The following is a 19,750-nucleotide window of genomic DNA, read 5'->3' as shown; positions in this document are numbered from 1 at the left end:
TGGACAGTACCTAAACATTTTATAAGCTTTATTGTGGTTGAGAGTTAGTAGATCTATTGCTACAAACATTAAACAAGCTGTTCAGTTAGAGGCTTTGACAGAAGCATATTATTGGTAAATTCATGTTAGCCCTTGTTTTACAGCTTTCATGTCTTCTGGATGCTTATAAATTGTCTTTTTAATAATTCGCTCTAATTCTTATGCAGGAATATAAATTTCACTGATAAACAGATTCTCTGCATCATCCTTTTTGACCCATTTTAAAGATATATTTTCTGTTTTCTCCACCACAGCCCTCAGGTATTCTCTAACCTCCAAAATAATCAGTTTGCAAAAATGATCACTAATAATTAATGGATTGTTCATTTATCTTTCTAGATGCAGTAAATCTAACATAACTCCCAGACTCTAGTATTTATTTACTTGTGATCAGGTATCACCATTTTTATGAAGGCAATAGACAAAAGAAACAGACTATTTAAGTCTTCAGCAGAGCATGTGGCTCTGCTCATGCTTGCTCTTCTTTCTCACTAAGGCCCTCTATTTCCTTTCTTCTTACTTTTAATGTGAAACACTTCCATGTTGCAACTTGAGTTCCTTACTAACTGTAAATGAAATTTTACACTGCAGCCATTAGGTTTCCTTATCTGTTCCTTGCCTTTCTATTAATTCAAAATTGTAAATACTTGCATCTAACTTTTGTGTGTTTCCATTTTGATTTCCAGATACCTAAAAGGCAAGGCAGATGTGTTGATCTCCAGATTTATTTCTGCTTTACACCTGTAACTTTTCTTATAGTAGTCCTTTTTTGGTTAACCCCCTGGATTTGCTTCCTAAGAGAAGAGGATTGTTCTTCTTTCTTTTTAGGCAGATGTACCCAAACCGGTATTAAGGCAATGCCCATACATGCTTTTGAACTGTCTTTATGGGAAAAGAACTAGCCAAAACCTAGAGCCCTGGAGGTTTAGCTGACAGGTCAAAACGTCCTTGAAGAGTTAGGCAGGTGTAAGAGAGGGGAAGCTGAGGCTCCTTCAGCAGACAGGGAGGGAAAGAGTCTTTCCAGGAGGCTGGCATTGCAAGAGGCACGCTTGACTCAGAATTCTAAAGGTAGAGGCATTTCTATTGGAAAATACAGAGAAGATATGTACTTTGTAGAGGATGTAGGGGTTTATGGTACACCTCCTGGAAAGGGAAACTATAGGTAGGTAATTTTTTGGGTTGCTGTTAGATTAGCCTCTCCTGGGTTTCATAATTCTACTTTTGATATTGCTGGTCAGTACAGTGTAGTGAACTGGGGGTAAGGCAGTTCTTCAGTTAAAAAAGTACATCTGTTGACATTCATTTACTGACATGAAAGATGTATTAGGTCACTTAACAGATGACTTTTAAAATATTAGTGTTGCAGAAAGTTTTCTCTACCTTTCTTGGCCTTGGAATTCTCATTGTAAGCCTAAGTGCTGAAAGAAATTGAGGGTTTCCGTCTTCTATTTTCTTTTACCTTAAAGTTTGTTGCTCCTATGGGACAGAAAACCTGGGGGAAAAAAACATCAGGGAAACCTGAAAGAAATATTCTTTTCTATTGGGAATTTGTCCAGCCAAAATTTGAGGACATTGTGAATTTGTCCAGAATTTCAAGCTGTCACTGTTTCTTCAGGGCCATTTGCTGTATCTTGAACACCTGAACAATATTGACTGCAAAACGCTCAGGTGTTAGATAGGTTTCCTGTGCACCATTAAGTAGGTTTTATTCAAGTCCTGCCTAGATAGTTTGCTTATTCTTAGATGTGAGACAAGTGACTTTAATCATGTCTTACACTGTGGAGCCATAAATATTTTAGAATATTGAAGATATTCAATATTCTAAAGATACTCTGGTCTGAAACTTGAGCAACCTCAAAGTTTCCCACTCCTATTAACAATACCTACAAATATTTGCCTAAAATTTTAAAATATTTTTTAAGCAGAAAGGCATTTATAGTCAGCTTTGCAACCAGTGGCCAAACATATTTCACAACTGTTTTTTCTATTTTTCTCACTGTTAGACACATGTTTAATTCTGTGGTTGGCTGGGTTAAATTGTATCTCTGCTTTTTGAAAATAAACAAATGATTTTGTTGTTTCAGGCAACTTGCAGAGTATTTGAGATTTAGATGTCTCTTTTATGTACTGAAATTCTGAATAAAATAACTAAGCCCAAGTGTGGCTATGCTTCATTCTGGAGTTGATTTTGAGTTGAGTTGAGTTGTGTTTTTTCATGAATTAAAATTTGCAAATCCTCTTATGGCATCACAGCATGTTGAATTTGGCTCAGGATTTGCAATTTGCAAGTAACTGAGTTCCTTTCGTGCAGAAAAAAAAGATAATATTACATGCTTCTGAATATGCAACAGAAATGAGCTAAGGTGCAGTTACCAGATAAAGCCACTTTCCTCTCCATTTTTATGTGTTTATACAAAATATTTTGAGATATCTTCTAAGTATTTGCATTTCAGAAGTTACTGGGTAATAACCAACATGTCAGTAGACTTTACCCCATTTTTATGCACCTTAAAGAATGACAATTCTGCAAATTAATTCTTAAAACACCTGAAATTTGGAAATGCTTCATATCAAAAAACTTTCCTTTGCAGGTGGTTTAAAGCAGTACTCTTTAAAGGTAACACAAACCTGTTCTAATATTTTTTACTCTTTGGCTGTTCATACTTTAAAATTATTTGCTGTCTGGTGGGAATACAGAGCTATCGAGGAATATGAGAAACACATATAGGAAAATTTAATACAAGACTTAGTGAATGCCAGTTGTCTGGGAGGTGAAAATTAAGCTTATAAAATACATTCCCCAAAACATCTCTTTTTTATCTGTTAGTAGGGTAGATTGAATGACAGACTTTCAGGTTTTTCAGAGAGCTTTTACTGTAAATTGTTTTAGAGAATATGGAAAAAAAACCCAAGAAACCATTCTTCCTCCTCAGAAAACCCCGGCTTTTAATAGCTATTTATTTATATTTCTTTTAGTATAATTGTACTTTGATTTTTCCCACAACTGAGTGATGTTTTGATTAGAATATAAGCATTGTCTCAGAGAGCTGAGCATCTGAAATTTGCCTTTGTAAATCACAAGGGAAAACATTAGTGTTACCTGGATGAGAGTAGAGCAATTTGGCTGGGTAGAAATTAATTTTTCTGCATCCTGAGTTGGAAAGAATGTGTTAGTCTCAGAAAGCACCTCTACTGTATGAGAACTGTATAATTCAGTCTTTATTTTGGCGTTAATAAGGAGGAGGGTTTTGATTTTTATTATTTTCTTCTGATTGGGTAATAGATTTACTACCTTTTAGTTGCTAATTTGTACATGTAAATCTGCATATACTTTCAGTGTGTGATCTTTCTTTTAAGTCTTGTAAATTTTTTAGAAGATTTCAGTAATCATGGTGTTGTTTTCACAATGCAATTATATCCAGAGCATTTTCATTTCTTGACATTTTTTATTAGTCATATGAAAGGAATTATTTATGAGTCAAATCAAACTTGGAATGTAATAGTTGCATATATAGTAAAGCTTTCTCCTAAAAAAAGTCCATCTAGGTAAAGCTAATATTTTCCATCTGCTTTCCCCCAAACATTTGAAAGTACTAAAACACATGCTTCAAAATAAAATGGAAGATAAATGAAGAAAAGCCCATATGAAGAGGTAGCTAGTTAGGTTTCTAATCTAAGTATTTCACTTGCATAAAACAGGATTTTTAAAAGTTAATGGTAGAGAGGTTGGGGCATTCATCTTGCATTTTCTGAAAAATAAGATGATTATTGCAAAATTTAGAGTTTTCAGTCACCATTGCAACTGAGATTCTTTTTCATCCATTTAATTTCATTTTTGTGATGCAAATGTTGAACTTCAAAAAAGCCTGTTTGGCAAAACTGACTATTTTGAACTGTGGATTGTGCTCAGGAATGTGCAAAAATGAGAATCTTCTAGCCTTCCCTCTCTTAGATAGATTTACAAGAAAGATCAATTTGGGAATTATGTTGGCCTGATTTTCCCCTTATGTAGATATTAATTGATTTTAGGCCCATTGCACAACCTGTATTATAGCTGCTTGGGAACAACACATTATTCTGTGGCTGATTAATCCCTGTCCATAGAACTGGGTTTCTAAAAGTCTTTAATCTCAGGTTTGCTTTGCCTGTTCTTACACAATTTTTTGTGTGCCTCATCATGCAACTATTTATATTTTCATGAACAGTCATAGCAGTGGTCATTAAAGCTGAGTATGTTCACTTTATCTGGTGCTCTCAATACTTTAATTTGAGGCAGTTTCCTACAGGAATAATTCTTCAATTATATGCATCTAAGGAAATGAACAGAAAAGAAGAATGAAATGGGAACTGACAGGGTTCATATATATAGGTAGTTGAATACTGCTCTGAACATTTTATGTTGCCAGTTGTACAGTTGTCCCCTTGTATTAAACAAGTACCTAAATAATGATTTTTTTACTGGGTAATAATAACATGATGCATGGGGTTATTCCTACTCAGATGGAGGACTTTGCACTTCCTTTTGTTGAATTTCAGGAGATTTCTCTTTACCCAGCTCTCCATCCTATCCAGTTCCCTCTGAATGGCAGCACAGCCCTCTGGTTTATCAACTACTCCTTCCAGTATTCGCTGAAAAACCTTACTCTATTTATCCAAAAGTTCAATGTAACATCAGAGGGAAAAACCAGCCAAGTGCATTACCCAGAGGAGGGGATGATCTCAGACTGAGATCAGCAAGATCCAGCTTCCCTTAACTTCTCTTTTTTTACCTGCACTCAGTTATGAGACACAGATTTGCTTTGAACGATTAAGAGTCATTGATGTAAAGTGCTTTAATGTGGTTTTCTGAATAGCATGATTAGTTCTGTTGTTGGAAAAATTTCTTTTTACTAGATGATGATTAATAGAATTGTGCCCATAGGCCTGTTTGCAAATACATGGTATGGTTTTGGCTCTATTTTCAATATGCTTTCCTGTGCTTGTTAGACAAAAGACCTGTAACAACAATTTTTACAAGAAATATTCTTGCTTAGCCCTTAATTGCCTTAATAAAATGATGAGGTTTTAAATTTCCTTTAAAGTTTTAAGTCAGTGTGACATCCTTTGCACTTTAGCAGACAACATGTCTTTGCTTATTGACAAAGCAGCACTCTCGTATTGAAGTAAAACACATATGCTCTTCTGAGAGGAATGAAGTAATAATTGCTGGATTTTACTTTTAATGTAAATCGTTTCCCCCTATGTTGTAGTATAGTATTTGCTATGGTGGCTGCAGTAGTGTTTTCCAGGAGAAAAATTTCTGGATTAATCAAATGTTAAAGTAAACAGTCCTCATATACATCCACAGAGCTTTTAATAATATGAGCAGCTACTGAGCATGTGACTATTTTATACATTCAGAAGATGCTGAGAAGTTATCAGTTTTGCATATTGACACCTTGCCAACCTATGCAGTTTTATCTGTTTTCTGTTTCTTGCAGAGATCTGATTAATCTGGTGTAGCTGAGATGGTTATTGCACATGCACAGTAGCTGCTGTTACCAAGCAAACTGATTATCTCTGTACATATGAAGTGATTCATTCAGCCTTATACGAGTCATTCGGTGACCAGCAGAATAGTGAGACCTGACTCTGTTCTCATTTGTATCCTACGGTTTTTAGACAGTCTTTTCAGCCTGTGGTGCTCCGTATTGTCTCATGTTCCCGACCCACTGCTCACAACATCATCTCCATTTTCTCTCTGCTTTCCACAGCATTGCCATTCATCTTTTGGCTCACTGAGCTGCTGGCTGAGCAAGAGGCATCATGCCTCTCTCCAAGCTGAGTGCTGACTCGCCAGCTGGCCTGCTTACGCTTATGCCATTAACTATATAGCTCATATTACTGTCTTTGTCTCACTGAGGACATGGCTTTGGATCTTTTCTTTTATTCATCTAGTCGCTGTTTTGTTTTTGGTAGATTGTTTAAATATGCCTGGAAGTAGTTACCATGTCTGTCCTTGTGTCATATGTGGTTGAAATTGGCCCAAAAGTTCAAAAACAAGTTTTTAGGAATTGAAATTGAATAGTGAATGAGCAGAACTAAAATACAATGTCACTGCTGCTGTGACCACCATGCATTGTTGGCTGGCTGAGGCTGAGACTATGGATTCTAGAAGCATTTACACTTCACTATACCTGACTATCTTCTGTGAGTTCAAATTATATCACTAATATTAGTGATATAATTTAAAATAATTTTGCTAAACATACAAATATTTCATTTTCATTTAGCTAAAATAGATTGTTCTACTCAGCTGTAATTAGTTACACCTCTTGAAATCACACTCTGCTCTGGCTGTTCTGGTTAGCTTGTCAGCTTCCTTTGCAGAGCAGCTATCACCTCTTTTACCTGTATTCCATGGCTGGCCAGTTTCTTTTAGCATCATTTTGATACATGTCAGTAATTTCTTGCTATCTACATGAGCAATAGGGCTTGGGGAATACTTTCTCTAAATGATGGGTATAAAAGTGAAAAGGTTTGTCATTAATAGCTTTCCATCAAAGGATTGACAACCAATCTTACACCTTCTTTCATAGACTTGTCAATGTCTGTTGTCCAGACAGATTTTTTAATCACCATTTCAAGTGAATTTATTTCTATCTTCCTTAATTCTTTTATCTCATTCAGTTTCCTGTATTGTTAACTAGGGAAAAAAAGTCCAGATCACCTGTTATATTTCCGTGTCTGAATTTGTTGAAGCAAATAATTATCAGTCACAAAAGAAGACTACATACATCCTAGAAAATGTTTAAAATCTAGAGAGTTGTGCCAAAGTGGTTTGTAGGTGCATTGCTAAAAACTGAAACCAGCCCTATGTACTTCTGTCTTTTATTTCTTTTTGTAGTGCTATAAGAGAAGCAGATAGTGGCAGAATATTTTACTTTTTTTTTTCTCTTAATATTGTTGTGCATAAATCAATTATTGCACCTGTTAGCCTGATTGTAATTACCCAGATTGCCTTTATGGCCTCACTTTTAGCAGAAACTTTCATATTTTCCAGTCATATGGCACTATCTCCACTTTGTAGCTCTATTAAGAAGAGGTTTTACATGACAGCTTTTTCATAATTCAATCATTGAAGTTATCTGATCCCCTTCCAAATGTAGTATATTGATCCTTAATTTTACTTCTGCCTCTCTTTCTGTATCTTATTCTCCCTAGTCAAAAATATCTAATTTATTATTCTCAATGGAAGGACACATTTTGAGTCCTATTTAGATTAGTTTTAATAATTTTAAATCTCTCCTAATTTAGATAAATTCCTTACTTTGGTACTTTTCTTGTACTTCATCTGAAGAAAGATCTACTACTGTTTTAATTTTCTTTGCAAACTCTCACTCAGCCTTTTGGTAGTTCTTCTTTTATCCCTGTTTCTCCTGACTGGGAACATGCATTTCCTGATTTGTATCTGACATTTTTCTTAAAAGGCCTTTCTTGTTAACTTCAGCCATTTATTATCTTTAACTAGCAGTGAGGCAGGACATCTTTCAGATCTCAGTATTAGATCTCTGTGCTAACCACTCTGTAATCACCAAAAGAATTTGGGAAACAGTACCTTCTGTTCACCAGAAATACTTGTTCTGCAACCAGACAAAGCCCTAAGCATCAGATAAACAAATTAATTCAACTACAATAAACAAGGCCTTTCTCCTTCTGATGTGGGGACAAGATATGCATTACTTCTGCATCTTCTCAGACCAACCCATTGCTATGTAAAGTATCCAAATCAGGGAAAGAAAAAGCATTTGCTTGATATGCAAGTAGACAGCAATAGAGTATAATATTAGGAGGGTTTCATGTTACTGCACTCTGCAGTGTGGATATAACAAGTTGTTTTAGTTTTGTGTTCATTGAAGTAAAAATTCACAGGACGTGAAACAGCCTAGAGTGGAAGGAACCTCGAAATATCATCTGGCTCAACCTTATGTGAGAAAGGCAGCCTGGATGAGATTTTCTGGCACGTGCTCCAGTCACATCTAGAAAATCTCTTGTGAAGTGGACTCCACCATGTCCCTGGGGTGGTTGTTCCATTGAATTTTTCTCACCCTAACAGATTTATTTTTTATATTGAGGTGAATACTCTGCCAGTACAACTTTTCAGAAAGAAACTAGAATCTCTATCCACTGCCATTCTTTTAACAATCTGCTCTTCAGACACTCATCTTGCTCTTTCAGCCTGAGTTAAAAGTGGTGGAAGGCTGTAGTTACTCATGCTTTGTCTCAGAGGGGAATGAATATATTAACTCTTGAAGCCTTCTCTGGCCCTGTGGTCGTGTGTGTGAAATCTGCATTTATGTTTGTGTTAGTGAGCTTTCATTACTTACCCTGGCCAGAAATACTCCCCTGCGGAGGTAATCCAGCAGTGGCGCAACTATGTCATACTTCTGGTGATCCAAGAGGGGTTTCCAAAGAAGAGGCAGTGATAAAAAAGAGTTTCACCTATGAGAAAGTGTAAGATTGAACCTTTTGGATTTTCTGCACTTGCCATGGTTCAAAACTGATCTCCAAATTCCCAGTGATACATTAAACTGTAGCCCACATTTTTTGGACTGATTTTAATGACTTGCAGCCTGTCTACAACTAATATGCATTCTAAAGATATTTTTCATTTTGGCTTTTGTTTGCAAGGTACTGTGATAAACACAGAGGAAGTTGGTAAATGTGCAAAAATATTGCCTGCTAGAGGAAAAAAATACTTGAACATTTTTCATTGGTTTCCCTTTGCATTTCAGGTATTGGTGGCAATCTAGTAGCTATTCAAGCTAGCAGAATTTCTACCTACCTCCATTTACACAGCATTCCTGGAGAGCTGCCAGAGGAGGCCAAGGGTTGCTATTACCCATGCAGAACATACTGTGGTACAGGTATGTCTGAGTTAAAAACCCTGTCTCACATCTCTTTATCCCTGTGTGCCAAACTGTATCACTAGTGAGAAATGGCAATGAACTGAACTTGCTGTGTGCAATTCAAAGGCTGGGTGAGGCTTGGCAGTTTCATTTACCTGCGGCTGTTTTTGCCTGTGAGAATCACAAAAAACTCCCGGAGGGATGGATTAGCAGAGAGGAGCACAGAGAAGCATGAAGCCCCGGAATAGGCTGATGAGGCAGGACACCGGGATAAACACTCAGAAAGGTTTCAGCCTTCAGCTTTCCTTAGCTTCTCTACCTGCTCCCAAGTTTTGTCTGCCTTCAGAACTTCAAACCAATTTCCTGTTAGGGCCAAACGGACATAATTACTAAGCCAAATCCCTGCTTTCCATTTCCAGTTTGCCATTTTTTCTCTAGATTATTTATTCACAGGTTATTCCTCCCCTGTATTTCCCACTTTCCTAATGATGTAGTAACTGTTGTGAAATGTGATGTGTCACCACCGTGTATTACACTTCCATATTTATTAAATGAATTGAAACAGATGTGAAAGTGGTAAATGTGGGATTACTTTCTAGAAATATAAGGTATTTTTGAGGATGTCTTGAATATGGAGTCCAAAAGATCCTCTTTACTAGTAAGACTTTAGGAAGTCCAAAAATGTAGATGGTATTACATGAGCACAGAATGAAGGGAGTTTGCACCCTTTTCCAGAAGGGCTCTGCTTACCTTTTCTGGAAGACAGTGAAATTCCTCAAGGAGTCTTTTAGTGGAAAATACTGCCTCCTGTTTCACAGCAGCCAATGCTGTGGAATTCCAAAAATGGGAGTTTTTATACTGAAATGAATAAAAATCTAATATAGGAATTGAAGAACTTAACCAAATGTTGTATTTTTTTATTTTTATTCTTTTTATTGTAGGAGTAAATAACAAATCAGCCCAAGTTCTACTTCTCTTGGTGATTCCTGGACACTTGATTTTCTTGTACACTATCCACTTAATGAAAAGCGGACATACTTCCTTAACCCCCATCTTTATAGCAGTCTATTTGTTGGCTGCTCTGCTACAGGTAAGAATAAGTACAACTGGCAAATGCTTGTATAAAAACAAGTTCTTGAAGAAAATAATTTTTTTTCTGGTATCTGAAATCTTATGAAGGGTACAAGAAGGTGTGGTTTAATAGAGACTTTCAGCACAGTTCTGGATTAGCTGATTATCTGCACAAATATACAGTTTACACAGGTGTACTGTTGTTGTGAGTGCTTTGCAGAACATACTTGACTGCATTATCTCCTTGTCATGTATTTTTCACCTGCTTTTGGAACCATTGCATCTAAACCCCCATCATTGTAATCAACTAGAGGGGAAATGGAAAGAAGGGAAGGGAAATGGAAAGAAAGAAAGGTAGCATTTATGAATAATGAAAGTCGAGGAAAACTGTTAAAAAAATCTAAAGTGGTTCACATTACTGTTTTAGTTAACATAGTCCAGTAGATGAAAATATTACAGCTTCCTTGGTGTGTTCTTAATATTTATTAGTTTAAATTAATATGAAAGCAAACATCGTACAAGAAATTGTACTTGCATTAATTGTCAAACTTCATTACCTTATTTGGCTGTTTTACCTAATGGTCTGTTCATACCCAGCAAGGGCAGTTCTTGAAAGATGCCTTTTGAAATAGCAATGTCTTAAAGTGAAATGATTTCATTTTGAGAAATCACTAATACAGAATAAAATATTTTATTAAAGTCACACCTAATTTTTAGGTATAACTTGCCTGAATTAACTATTATGTTTCATTACACCTTAAAACCAAAAAGTGACTGTGTTACACAGTAGAAATGTAATTGCAATATCCATAATTTAAATGTATGTGCTACTTAAAAAAATGTGACCAATTAAGTTTTAGAAAACAAACAATGACATTATCAGCAGGTCAATACTTAATGAAATGATAATTTTTAATGTTCTGAATTGTCCCATTCTTTTCACACTGCTATCTCAACAAGGACAGGTTTCAAAAACTGTTACAGTTTTACATGGGAATTTTATACCTTTCTGGTAGAACATGACTGATAATGTTTCAACCTTTGCAAGTGAGAGTGTCATACTAAAAGACATAAATTAGTTTTCATTTCCTTCTTATATAATGTTCCTAGTTTCCAGCCTTATCACTTGCTTTATAATGTGTTTTCCTGAGGAAATGATGCTATTCCTTTACTCTGTCTGTTCTGTCTGGGTTGGGGCAACAGCCCCTGGTAATGGAAGATTGCAGAGTGATTCCCGTCAGTATTAAACTTCCAAGATTTCCTGTGGGAATCAACCTGAATTCATAAATCCAGTTCTCCTGCTCACAGAACTGCAATCACAGCATGTTTAGGGACAATTTCTTCAGCAGCAAGACTTGACAAATGCAGAAATCTCACGTTTTCACCTGAAAACCTGAGGCATTATGGCAGAACTCTCAAATGACATAGTAATTTAAACCCAGCAGCAGCATGTATACAGGTGTAAAGTTGAATTTTCATTAATTCAGGATCTGATTGGAGTATTCAGATTTTAGTCATGTATGTCTATTGCAGTACATCAGGCCACACCTGATTTTCTTGATTTTTCACCAAGAAAGCAGACATAGAGCTTTTCTCTTTTTTTCCCCTGCTCTCTTTTATGGATTATTTTTTCCTCTCTATCTTCTGTCTTTAGTCATAAAAGGCAATTTGAGATGTATTTACTTGGAAACTGAGTACCAGTATTGCAAACTATAACTTCTCATGGGTCTTGACATATTTACAATTTGAAACCCTTTGGTTTTAAAGACCTGGAAATATTTAATAGATTCCTTTCCCCATTTGGATTATTCTGGCATTTCTCTAGTAGTGATTATTGTAGTGTTACATATCTCTAGCAGATTTAGTTTTCAGAGAGATGATGCTTGCTTTAACCCTTAAATCTTCATCACAGTTTATTTACCTGTTGATCCGAAGTATTTCCATACTGCAGTTTCATGCTTTTAAGTTTCTCCTGTCTCAAGGAAAGCACTTAAATATTTGTACTCATTCCTCTTCCCTTTTTCAGTGACAACATATATGTGCCTGCAAACAGCAAAAACCAGTTTTCAATCTGCCATTTATTTTGGCATAACCTAACAGCTACTGATCTTATTTTTCCTGAATTCTTTTATATTTTTGCCCTCTCAGTGAGAGCTTTACCAGTTCCTCTGTAAAACTGAAAAGCCTCACAGCTAAGTATTATTATTTCAATTAACAACAAACTAAATGCATTAACAGTCTTTTGAGCAGTGAAAGATTTGCATTCTCTTTTTTATAATATATTGCACTTAGATTTATTTTCACTTTGCGTGGAAGATACATGAAAATGGATGTCAAAAATTAAAATCCTGCTTACAAGCTGGATATTTTGTGTTTGAGGTGGTAGATGATAATTTAGCAGAATACAGTATTGATATCACTGTTTTGACCTTTGCCATCCCTTACTTGTATTGAGCTGGGGGCCAGAAAGTGTTGCTAAAAATTATTATGGCAATATACCACCTATGTAGGTTTTTCCTCACTATGTTAAAAAATAATGCTAAATTAAAAAATAACAACAGCAATTAAATTAGTTTTCTGTCTTTAAAATTCAAGTGACTATTGTAAGGTGTTAAATTATTTAATGACATATTTCACAGTGGACTGCAATAGATTGTTAATTGACTTTGATTCTGTTTATTATTTCTGACAGTCCATCTCTGTTTATTTAAAATGGAGAGGAAAGGCTTAGAGAAATGGCAAATGTAGAACTCTAAATGGAATGTTGGAGTAAATGGGAAAAAAATCAAGAAAATGTTAATGCAAAGATATTGATTATTCCTTTTATATTTTTCTCTGTCTCTATCAGTTTATGCAATCCTACATTATTTCTACAGTAAAACTGTAACATGTATATGAATTCTATTTTACATTTTAACAAGACTTTTTCAAATTGCCTGTAAACTACACTATCCATCCCAAAGTGATAAAAATGGAATTTATTTGCATTGAAAGCTCTATGCAGCATCACTGAAGTTCCAGTCAGATAGTTTAATTTTCATCCAAATCTGATGAAATTCATCTTTGATTGTTTTTTTCACCACCAGCTTCTTTCATCTCATCTCCCTGCCTGTTCTGAGGTATTCTTAGATATTTTCTCCACAGCATTTCATTTAAATAAGCTATTTATGGGAACTAAATAATTAACATGCATGATGTATTATCAATAGTATAATTCACTTTTTATTGGTTGAAAATATGCTGTGTAATAAAACAAAGTGCAGTTTCCCTGAATAAGCAGTTTTTTTCTAAAAATCATTACATTAAGATATTTTAAGTAATATGAGTAGTCAGAGCTATGATTTGCATTCTTTTTGATTCTCTGTGAATGAAACTGTTCTGGGTTTCCAAACTTAATAAAAACCAGAAAACATTTTATTTAATTTCATTTTCGTTTTCCTATCCTTAATAATACAGCTGTTTCTAATCTTTAAATAAATATAGATTCTTGAAATGTTCTTCAATTAAATTTATAAATTGATTGTCTTGACATCCAAGGCTGTACTCACTTTAACTTGAGAGGGGCTGGGATTTCACAATTATTTTTCCATAAAGGGGGAAAAACTGCACAATTATTTATATTAATCTGCATTCAGGTAAAACTTTTAGGCTGAAGTCTAAAAGGTTTAGCTCCGTAGTGAAGAGACTTTTCTGTGTTTATGAATGCCAGCACCAGAGGAAAATGCAATGAAAGGCACTATGGGGATTGTATACCCTGTAAGCATGCAGGGTGCTTCACACAATGCACTGTACAGTATCAGGGCAAGCCAATGTGCCTAATCAAAGCCAGTATAATATTATAAAGTGCCGTTGGATTTGGTGAGTGTTCAAGAAGAAAATTCTTTCCTTGAAAGTCTTACAAGAGCAAGCCACAAACATGCACCAGCACACTGCATGCAGTTATAATATGGCATTTGACCGATGAAGGTTCTGTTAACTGTGAAACAGTCCTCCTCTTATTCCTCACAAAGGCACAAGTATTTTTTTTCTGTATGAGGCTGTGCATCAAGTAGAGTTTCATCCCCTGTCTTGTCAGGCTGCAGCAGAAGGAGAGCAGCACTGGAATTGCCAAGCTGTCAGTCCTGGTGCATGGCTCAGGGCGCTCAAAGGAAGCCTCTATTCTGTGTGTTCTCACTGAGCCAGTAAAATGCCCTGTCAGGAATTTTCACACCTACTGACCAAATCTGAACACACAGTTATGTTAAAGTCTCAGGGAATAAACAAACAATAGGAGATTCCCAGAGCTATTACCAAGAAAATAAGTAATTCCAAAATTCTTCTTACCCAGTGAAAGGTCGGATGTGCACAGCTGTGAAGTCACTTTTGCAGTGCTTCAGGGCTGTTTGGGGCAATAGAAAACCAAGAATTCAGCAGTGCTTATAACGATTTCCTGCTTACACAAAAAATGTCTAGGATTTCTCACCAATGTGAGGATTCTAATGATGGTATGGGCCTCTTTAATGTGGAAACATAGCTTGTGGGATATACTGTACATTACAGAGAAAAAAGGAAGGTTGTGTTTATAGACAAAATATTGATGCATTTCAAATATTGCTTTTTCTAACAGGAGAGGTTACTTCCAAAAGATGAAGCATATAACTGCTAAAGAGACTATATTTCAAGGAAATATGGAAAGCCAAGCCCAAATCTGGACAGTTCTGTATGTTCAGTGCTTTCTCCTTGCAGCATGACAAGCAGACTTGCTAGACTCATTGGGGTCTGACCATGGGTACAACAGCTCCTTCCTTTCCAGCCATGTTGCTGTCTGGGGTAGAAGCCCAGCTCCTACCGAGTCATAGCAGGAATTTGTCATTTTTGCCTCCAGAAGGCTGGGCTCAAAGTGCTTGTGTATGAGCATACCAGAGCACTTACTGGTCTGGGTTACACATGCTGGCGGATAGCTGAGAAACAGCCTGAAATTAGGACTGTTTTGGTGAAACCAGGGTGTCTGGCAAAGCTACAAAGAAATCAAGAGGACAATATAAAAAGCTTATATGAAATATGAAATCCAAAAAAAAAAAGTTCCTTCCCACAAAATTGGGTCAATATAATGAAATTGACTCAGAAACAACTTCAGTTAAAGCGGTTTCTTTTTTTTACTTCAAAGAGGTCTTAGGGTGACATCAGTGTGAGCTGTGCTGTCTGGGTACTTGGATACCTTAGAGGAGCTGATGCCCCTTACAACAGAAACAACAGTAACAAGAAAAAGCTTGCTGTTCAGTGGTTTCTTTGCAGCCAGGCATTAAAGGAAATCTCTGCATGTTTGGAGGAAACAGTGACTTGTCCCCTCTGGACATGACACATGCCAGATACTCTACCAGAGAAAATCATACAGAAAAATGTATTTTGAAAAATGTGTGTTGTTCCTAGTCTGAGAGTTCACTGACAACAAATTTCTGGCTGTAGAAATGGAAACTCAGAGAGTTCAGTGTAGGTCTACTACAAGCACTTTACAGTTACTACTTCATCAAAAGCCATTTAAAATTGGAGACATGTCATGCATAATTTGAAAATGAACTTCATGAACGGTCAAAGCCACTGGAAGACCTAAATCATAACTCTGGTGAGAACGACAGTCAGAACACTGTAGTCTTTAGAGATTCTTAAATGGGATTTTTTAGTCATAATTAAAATAACAAATAAATAAACTTACATTTGAATTTCATAGATTTGTAAGTTCTTAGCCAGTAATTGCCGGATCTTTTCATAGTGAAGTTATGGGTAAATTTTGATTCAGTATAATTTTGAAAGTAAAGGAGACTTAAAACACATTTGAAAAAGATTATCTCAGTTTATTTACATCTGTGTTTCCTGTCTAAGGTAATAGAACGCGACTATTTTGTAATGCATTTTCAGATGGAAAAAATTTAAGGTGGAATCATCAGTAATAGCAACAGGAAGTTTAACAGTTTAATTTTCCAGCTTGGTGTTGCAATTCACTTATCACAGTAAATAATAAAATTGAACAATGCTATACTGTTTTACAAATATTCTTCATTTGAATATTACACTTTTATCACTGTGAATTTGACATGCATCCACATGCATCCAATTTGACATGTCCACATGACAAATTGACATTACAGATGAAAGAAACAATAAAAATATGGTAGCATCCTGCAACTTATTAATAAGGCTATAGGAAGCCTAGGCAGTATTAAGAATGTTTGGAAGGAGTTATGTATTTTTATTTTAAATAATAGAATTTTGGTCTTTTCCCATTTTAGGAATCATAAGAAATTATTTTCATGAGAAAATACAGATGTACTACATGCAAAAGATCAAAAATAACTTTTCTTCACCTAACTTTCCGTGTTATTTATATCTAAAGACCTTGAAAGAATGAAAGTAAATTTAGTATACAATAACAAAGGAAAAAAAACTGCTTTGTAGTGTGTTATGTTCCCATTTCTAGTCTTGCAGTCATAAGATTTGAACTTTAAAAATAGTAAAGCTCACTCATATTTAAGTATTCATGTTATTTCACTTCCAATCTGAAATTCATGATTTGAGTCAGAAAGTTCAGTATCAAGAATTACTCTCTATTTCCATCCTTTGTTGTACCAAATAATGTGAGTACTTATATTCCTTATTTTTAGATTCTTCATCATTAGGATTTTTCAAGATTTTCCCCTCCCTCCTACTCAAATTTCTGTATTCTGCTTCTTCTGAGGACTTTTTTTGACAGTGAGACTGAAGGGTGATTTTTAGAAATGCAGTCTAAGTCTGATCATGCCTTTAGTTTCATTTTCCTCTCTTTTGATTGTGATTTTTCCCCCTGTAATAACAATAATAATATAGCATCATTTTCCTTTTAAAACATCTGAAATTTTACCAGTATTTTTGCAATCCTGTCTCTGGACCCTTTTTTTTCTTGATCAATGACTATTGAGTGTCTTTTCTTTTCTTAGCCAGATCTTTTTATATAGATAGATATTTGGTTATTTTTTCCCTTTCTTAAAGCCTGCAGTTATTTCATCCTTCAGAATGGAAGAATTCCTAGAGCTTTTTTTCATAATTTTACTACTACTAATCTCCCTTTTTGCAGAAAACTCTATATTAAATAATTTCTATGCTAAATAATTTCAGCTCATATCTTGAACAGTGCTGCATTTATTTACAAGTTTTCCTACTAATTTTCTACAGCATTTCATTCTAAACATCAAATTTTTGTACTGTATTATTAGGCTTTTCTGTGATGTTCATCCCTTGTTTTTTTCCCCTCAAAACCAGCTGGTTTACCATTGGGAGAAGTAAGGCTTTCTTCTTCATAGCATGGCTGCAGGGCAGAAATGCAGTGTTTGTACTGCTGTGCCATCTGCATCAATTTACTGACAGAAGTATCTGTCACTGATAAATAAAAAATCTCACAAAATGTGAAGTGTCATCTTGCAATGTCTCTTTTACAACTTTTTTAAAATCTGTCAGATCTTTATGAGTCACTTATCACTTTGAATTCAAAACTCTTTCAAAAATTCAGCAAACTCATAGTAGGGTGCTTATTTTCTTTTTTTCCTTTATTTTATTATTTCCCCAAAATAATCATTTGATTGATGACTTCGATTGCCTTGTCTTGACAGTGATAAGAAGCAAAATCTTCTTGAAGTCTTAGTCACATCGATTCCATCTTGCATTAAATACTAATGTGAACAAATAAGTAACCATTTCCAAAGACTGAGCCAAATAATTCTTAAATGTATGTGAGTTTTCTAGCCATGCAAATGCACGATGAATGATCGCATCATTCCTTCACCAAAATAAGTGAAGGCTGGAACTGCAGTCTCATAACTTAATCTGTGGGCACAAAGTCCTGATTGCCATCACATACTGTTACAAGCACCAGTTAATATAATCTGCTATAAATTTTTCTTATGACTTACAAAATGCAGACTTGTTATAATTTGCATTATTTGTTGTGCACCTGTACATTAATACAGCAAAAAAAATTATTTGGGAAGGTTCACAAAAGCTGAGTTTCCAAACTGCCCCCTTAACACTGTAGTCTAATTTCAGGATGGAAAACATAGCCAACTGAAAGGTTTTCATGTTGTGATTTTTAAGAGTCAAAAGTGAATACTGTCATCTGAAATGGAGTGTATGTGTTATGTCTAATTGGTTGTGTTATATAAAGGCAGTGTATATTTTTCTTGGAATGGGTGCTCCCATCTTCCAATGGAACATGTGTAATCATTGTGGATGTGGGGCGCTGCAGCGTCCTCTGAGCATCCTGCAGGAGATGGGAATGTGCAGGATCTTTTATAAACAGGCCTCTTTTTGCCTCTGTAAGAAGAAGGAGCTGACTCAAGGAATCTGATCGTCTTCCAAAGAAAACATCTGTTTTAAATATATTTGTTTGGATTCCAGTCAGCGCACCTAGGACTTGCATAATTAGCTTAGACTACACAGTTCCCTTTTCAAAAGATACGTTTATATAAATAAGCCATGCATTTTTCATTAAGCAAATACTCTTCCTTTCTCCCTTTTTTTTTTTTTTTTTAATTATAAATTCAGGCTTGTATTTTAACATACAGTTTTGCAAAGCAAGGATTAATTGAGAAACTTTTTCAACACAATTATTTGTATGATATTCATTTTGCTGTACTTATGGTGGAGAAGTGTCTTTCAGCTATATGAGTGTATGTATTTATAAGCATGCTTTTGATGCTGATAATGGATTATTTAGTAAATAAAATATTGTCATACTTTTTACTACTTTTGATACCTACATTATTTTAAATGTAGATACTAGAGTTTTGAAAAATTAATTATGGTAGTACATGTCTTAAGTTTACCCTTCTTAAAGATCTGATTAACTAAAAATACCTAAAATACAGAATTTATTTCAACTTAAGCATCTCCTTAGAGGCTACAAGAAGAAATGAAACTCAGTGGCCCTTTCTCCATTCATCTTGTGCCATTCCGCGCCACATGATTCCACTGAACCAGAATCCCCTATCATACAGCTGTGCAACATTAAAAGGATTCTTTTCTAAAATTGGGTTAATCATTATGCATATCTTTCATATGAAGATCAAGCCCCTCAAATGTTCAGACATTCACAGATGGGAATTAAATCTTTTACTTTGGGAAAAATTCAGCCTGGAGTGACAATTTCATTGCAGGTGTGCCTTATTGCAGAAGGGCTGAAGGTAGTTTTTCAGCCATAAAAGTAGATTCTAGGCCATTTTTTGCAGTTCACACAACCCAGGTGAAACTGTTGTTAATTTGACCTGTTATTCTTTACATCACATCTGATTTCAGTACTAGACCTGTCCAAACAGGAATTATGCCTGGGTTGCATGTGTTCATGTGGGGCAACATGATTTGGTTCTGAATTATCTCAAAGCCCTACTTATTTTCTCTCTCTACAGACTGATGTGTTATAAGAGAAATGCAGTTGTGTGTTTGGTGGAACTTTTTTGGCTTTTCCTGCCATTTTCAGAAGTCCTCAAGCATAGTCTGGGTAAAAAATGCTTTCAGTAGTTCTGTATGTTCCTTCCAGCAATGCCTGTGATTGAGAGGAGTTGTCTAAGACTCCTTCTCCCTGGCTGTGCAGCACTTTAATTATCTAGAATTAATTCATATTAATTATTTGTATTTTTGAAAAGCAATGGTATGCAACACTTTGGTCTAGTATGGAGACAATAATGATGGCTATTGACTTCCTTTTGATGTAACTTACAGGATAATAATACAGATTTTATTTGTTTGAT

The 19,750-nt window shown here is 35.3% G+C and overlaps 1 protein-coding gene across 5 annotated transcripts in view; it reads left to right on the top strand.

Annotated features, from left to right (window-relative positions):
• Nucleotides 1-19,750, top strand: part of SLC41A2 (solute carrier family 41 member 2) — a 61,955-nt gene that overhangs the window by 22,338 nt on the left and 19,867 nt on the right. For 4 of the 5 annotated variants that reach the window (XR_009114374.1, XM_058022731.1, XM_058022732.1 and 1 more), the window contains exons 9-10: nucleotides 8,814-8,945; nucleotides 9,869-10,017. Coding sequence is in view for 4 of the 5 variants with exons in the window: in XM_058022731.1 (XP_057878714.1) it covers nucleotides 8,814-8,945; nucleotides 9,869-10,017 (281 nt within the window). In the remaining variant the exon portion in view is untranslated. Of the gene's footprint in view, nucleotides 1-8,813; nucleotides 8,946-9,868; nucleotides 10,018-14,604 lie in introns of all 5 variants that reach the window. The other variant, XM_058022730.1, reaches the window with a different exon arrangement.

This window comes from Melospiza georgiana, chromosome 4, assembly GCF_028018845.1.
Source record: "Melospiza georgiana isolate bMelGeo1 chromosome 4, bMelGeo1.pri, whole genome shotgun sequence".
Lineage (NCBI taxonomy): Eukaryota > Metazoa > Chordata > Aves > Passeriformes > Passerellidae > Melospiza > Melospiza georgiana.
The sequence above is the reverse complement of the archived record's forward strand: the minus strand, read 5'-3'. Positions and strand labels throughout refer to the sequence as shown.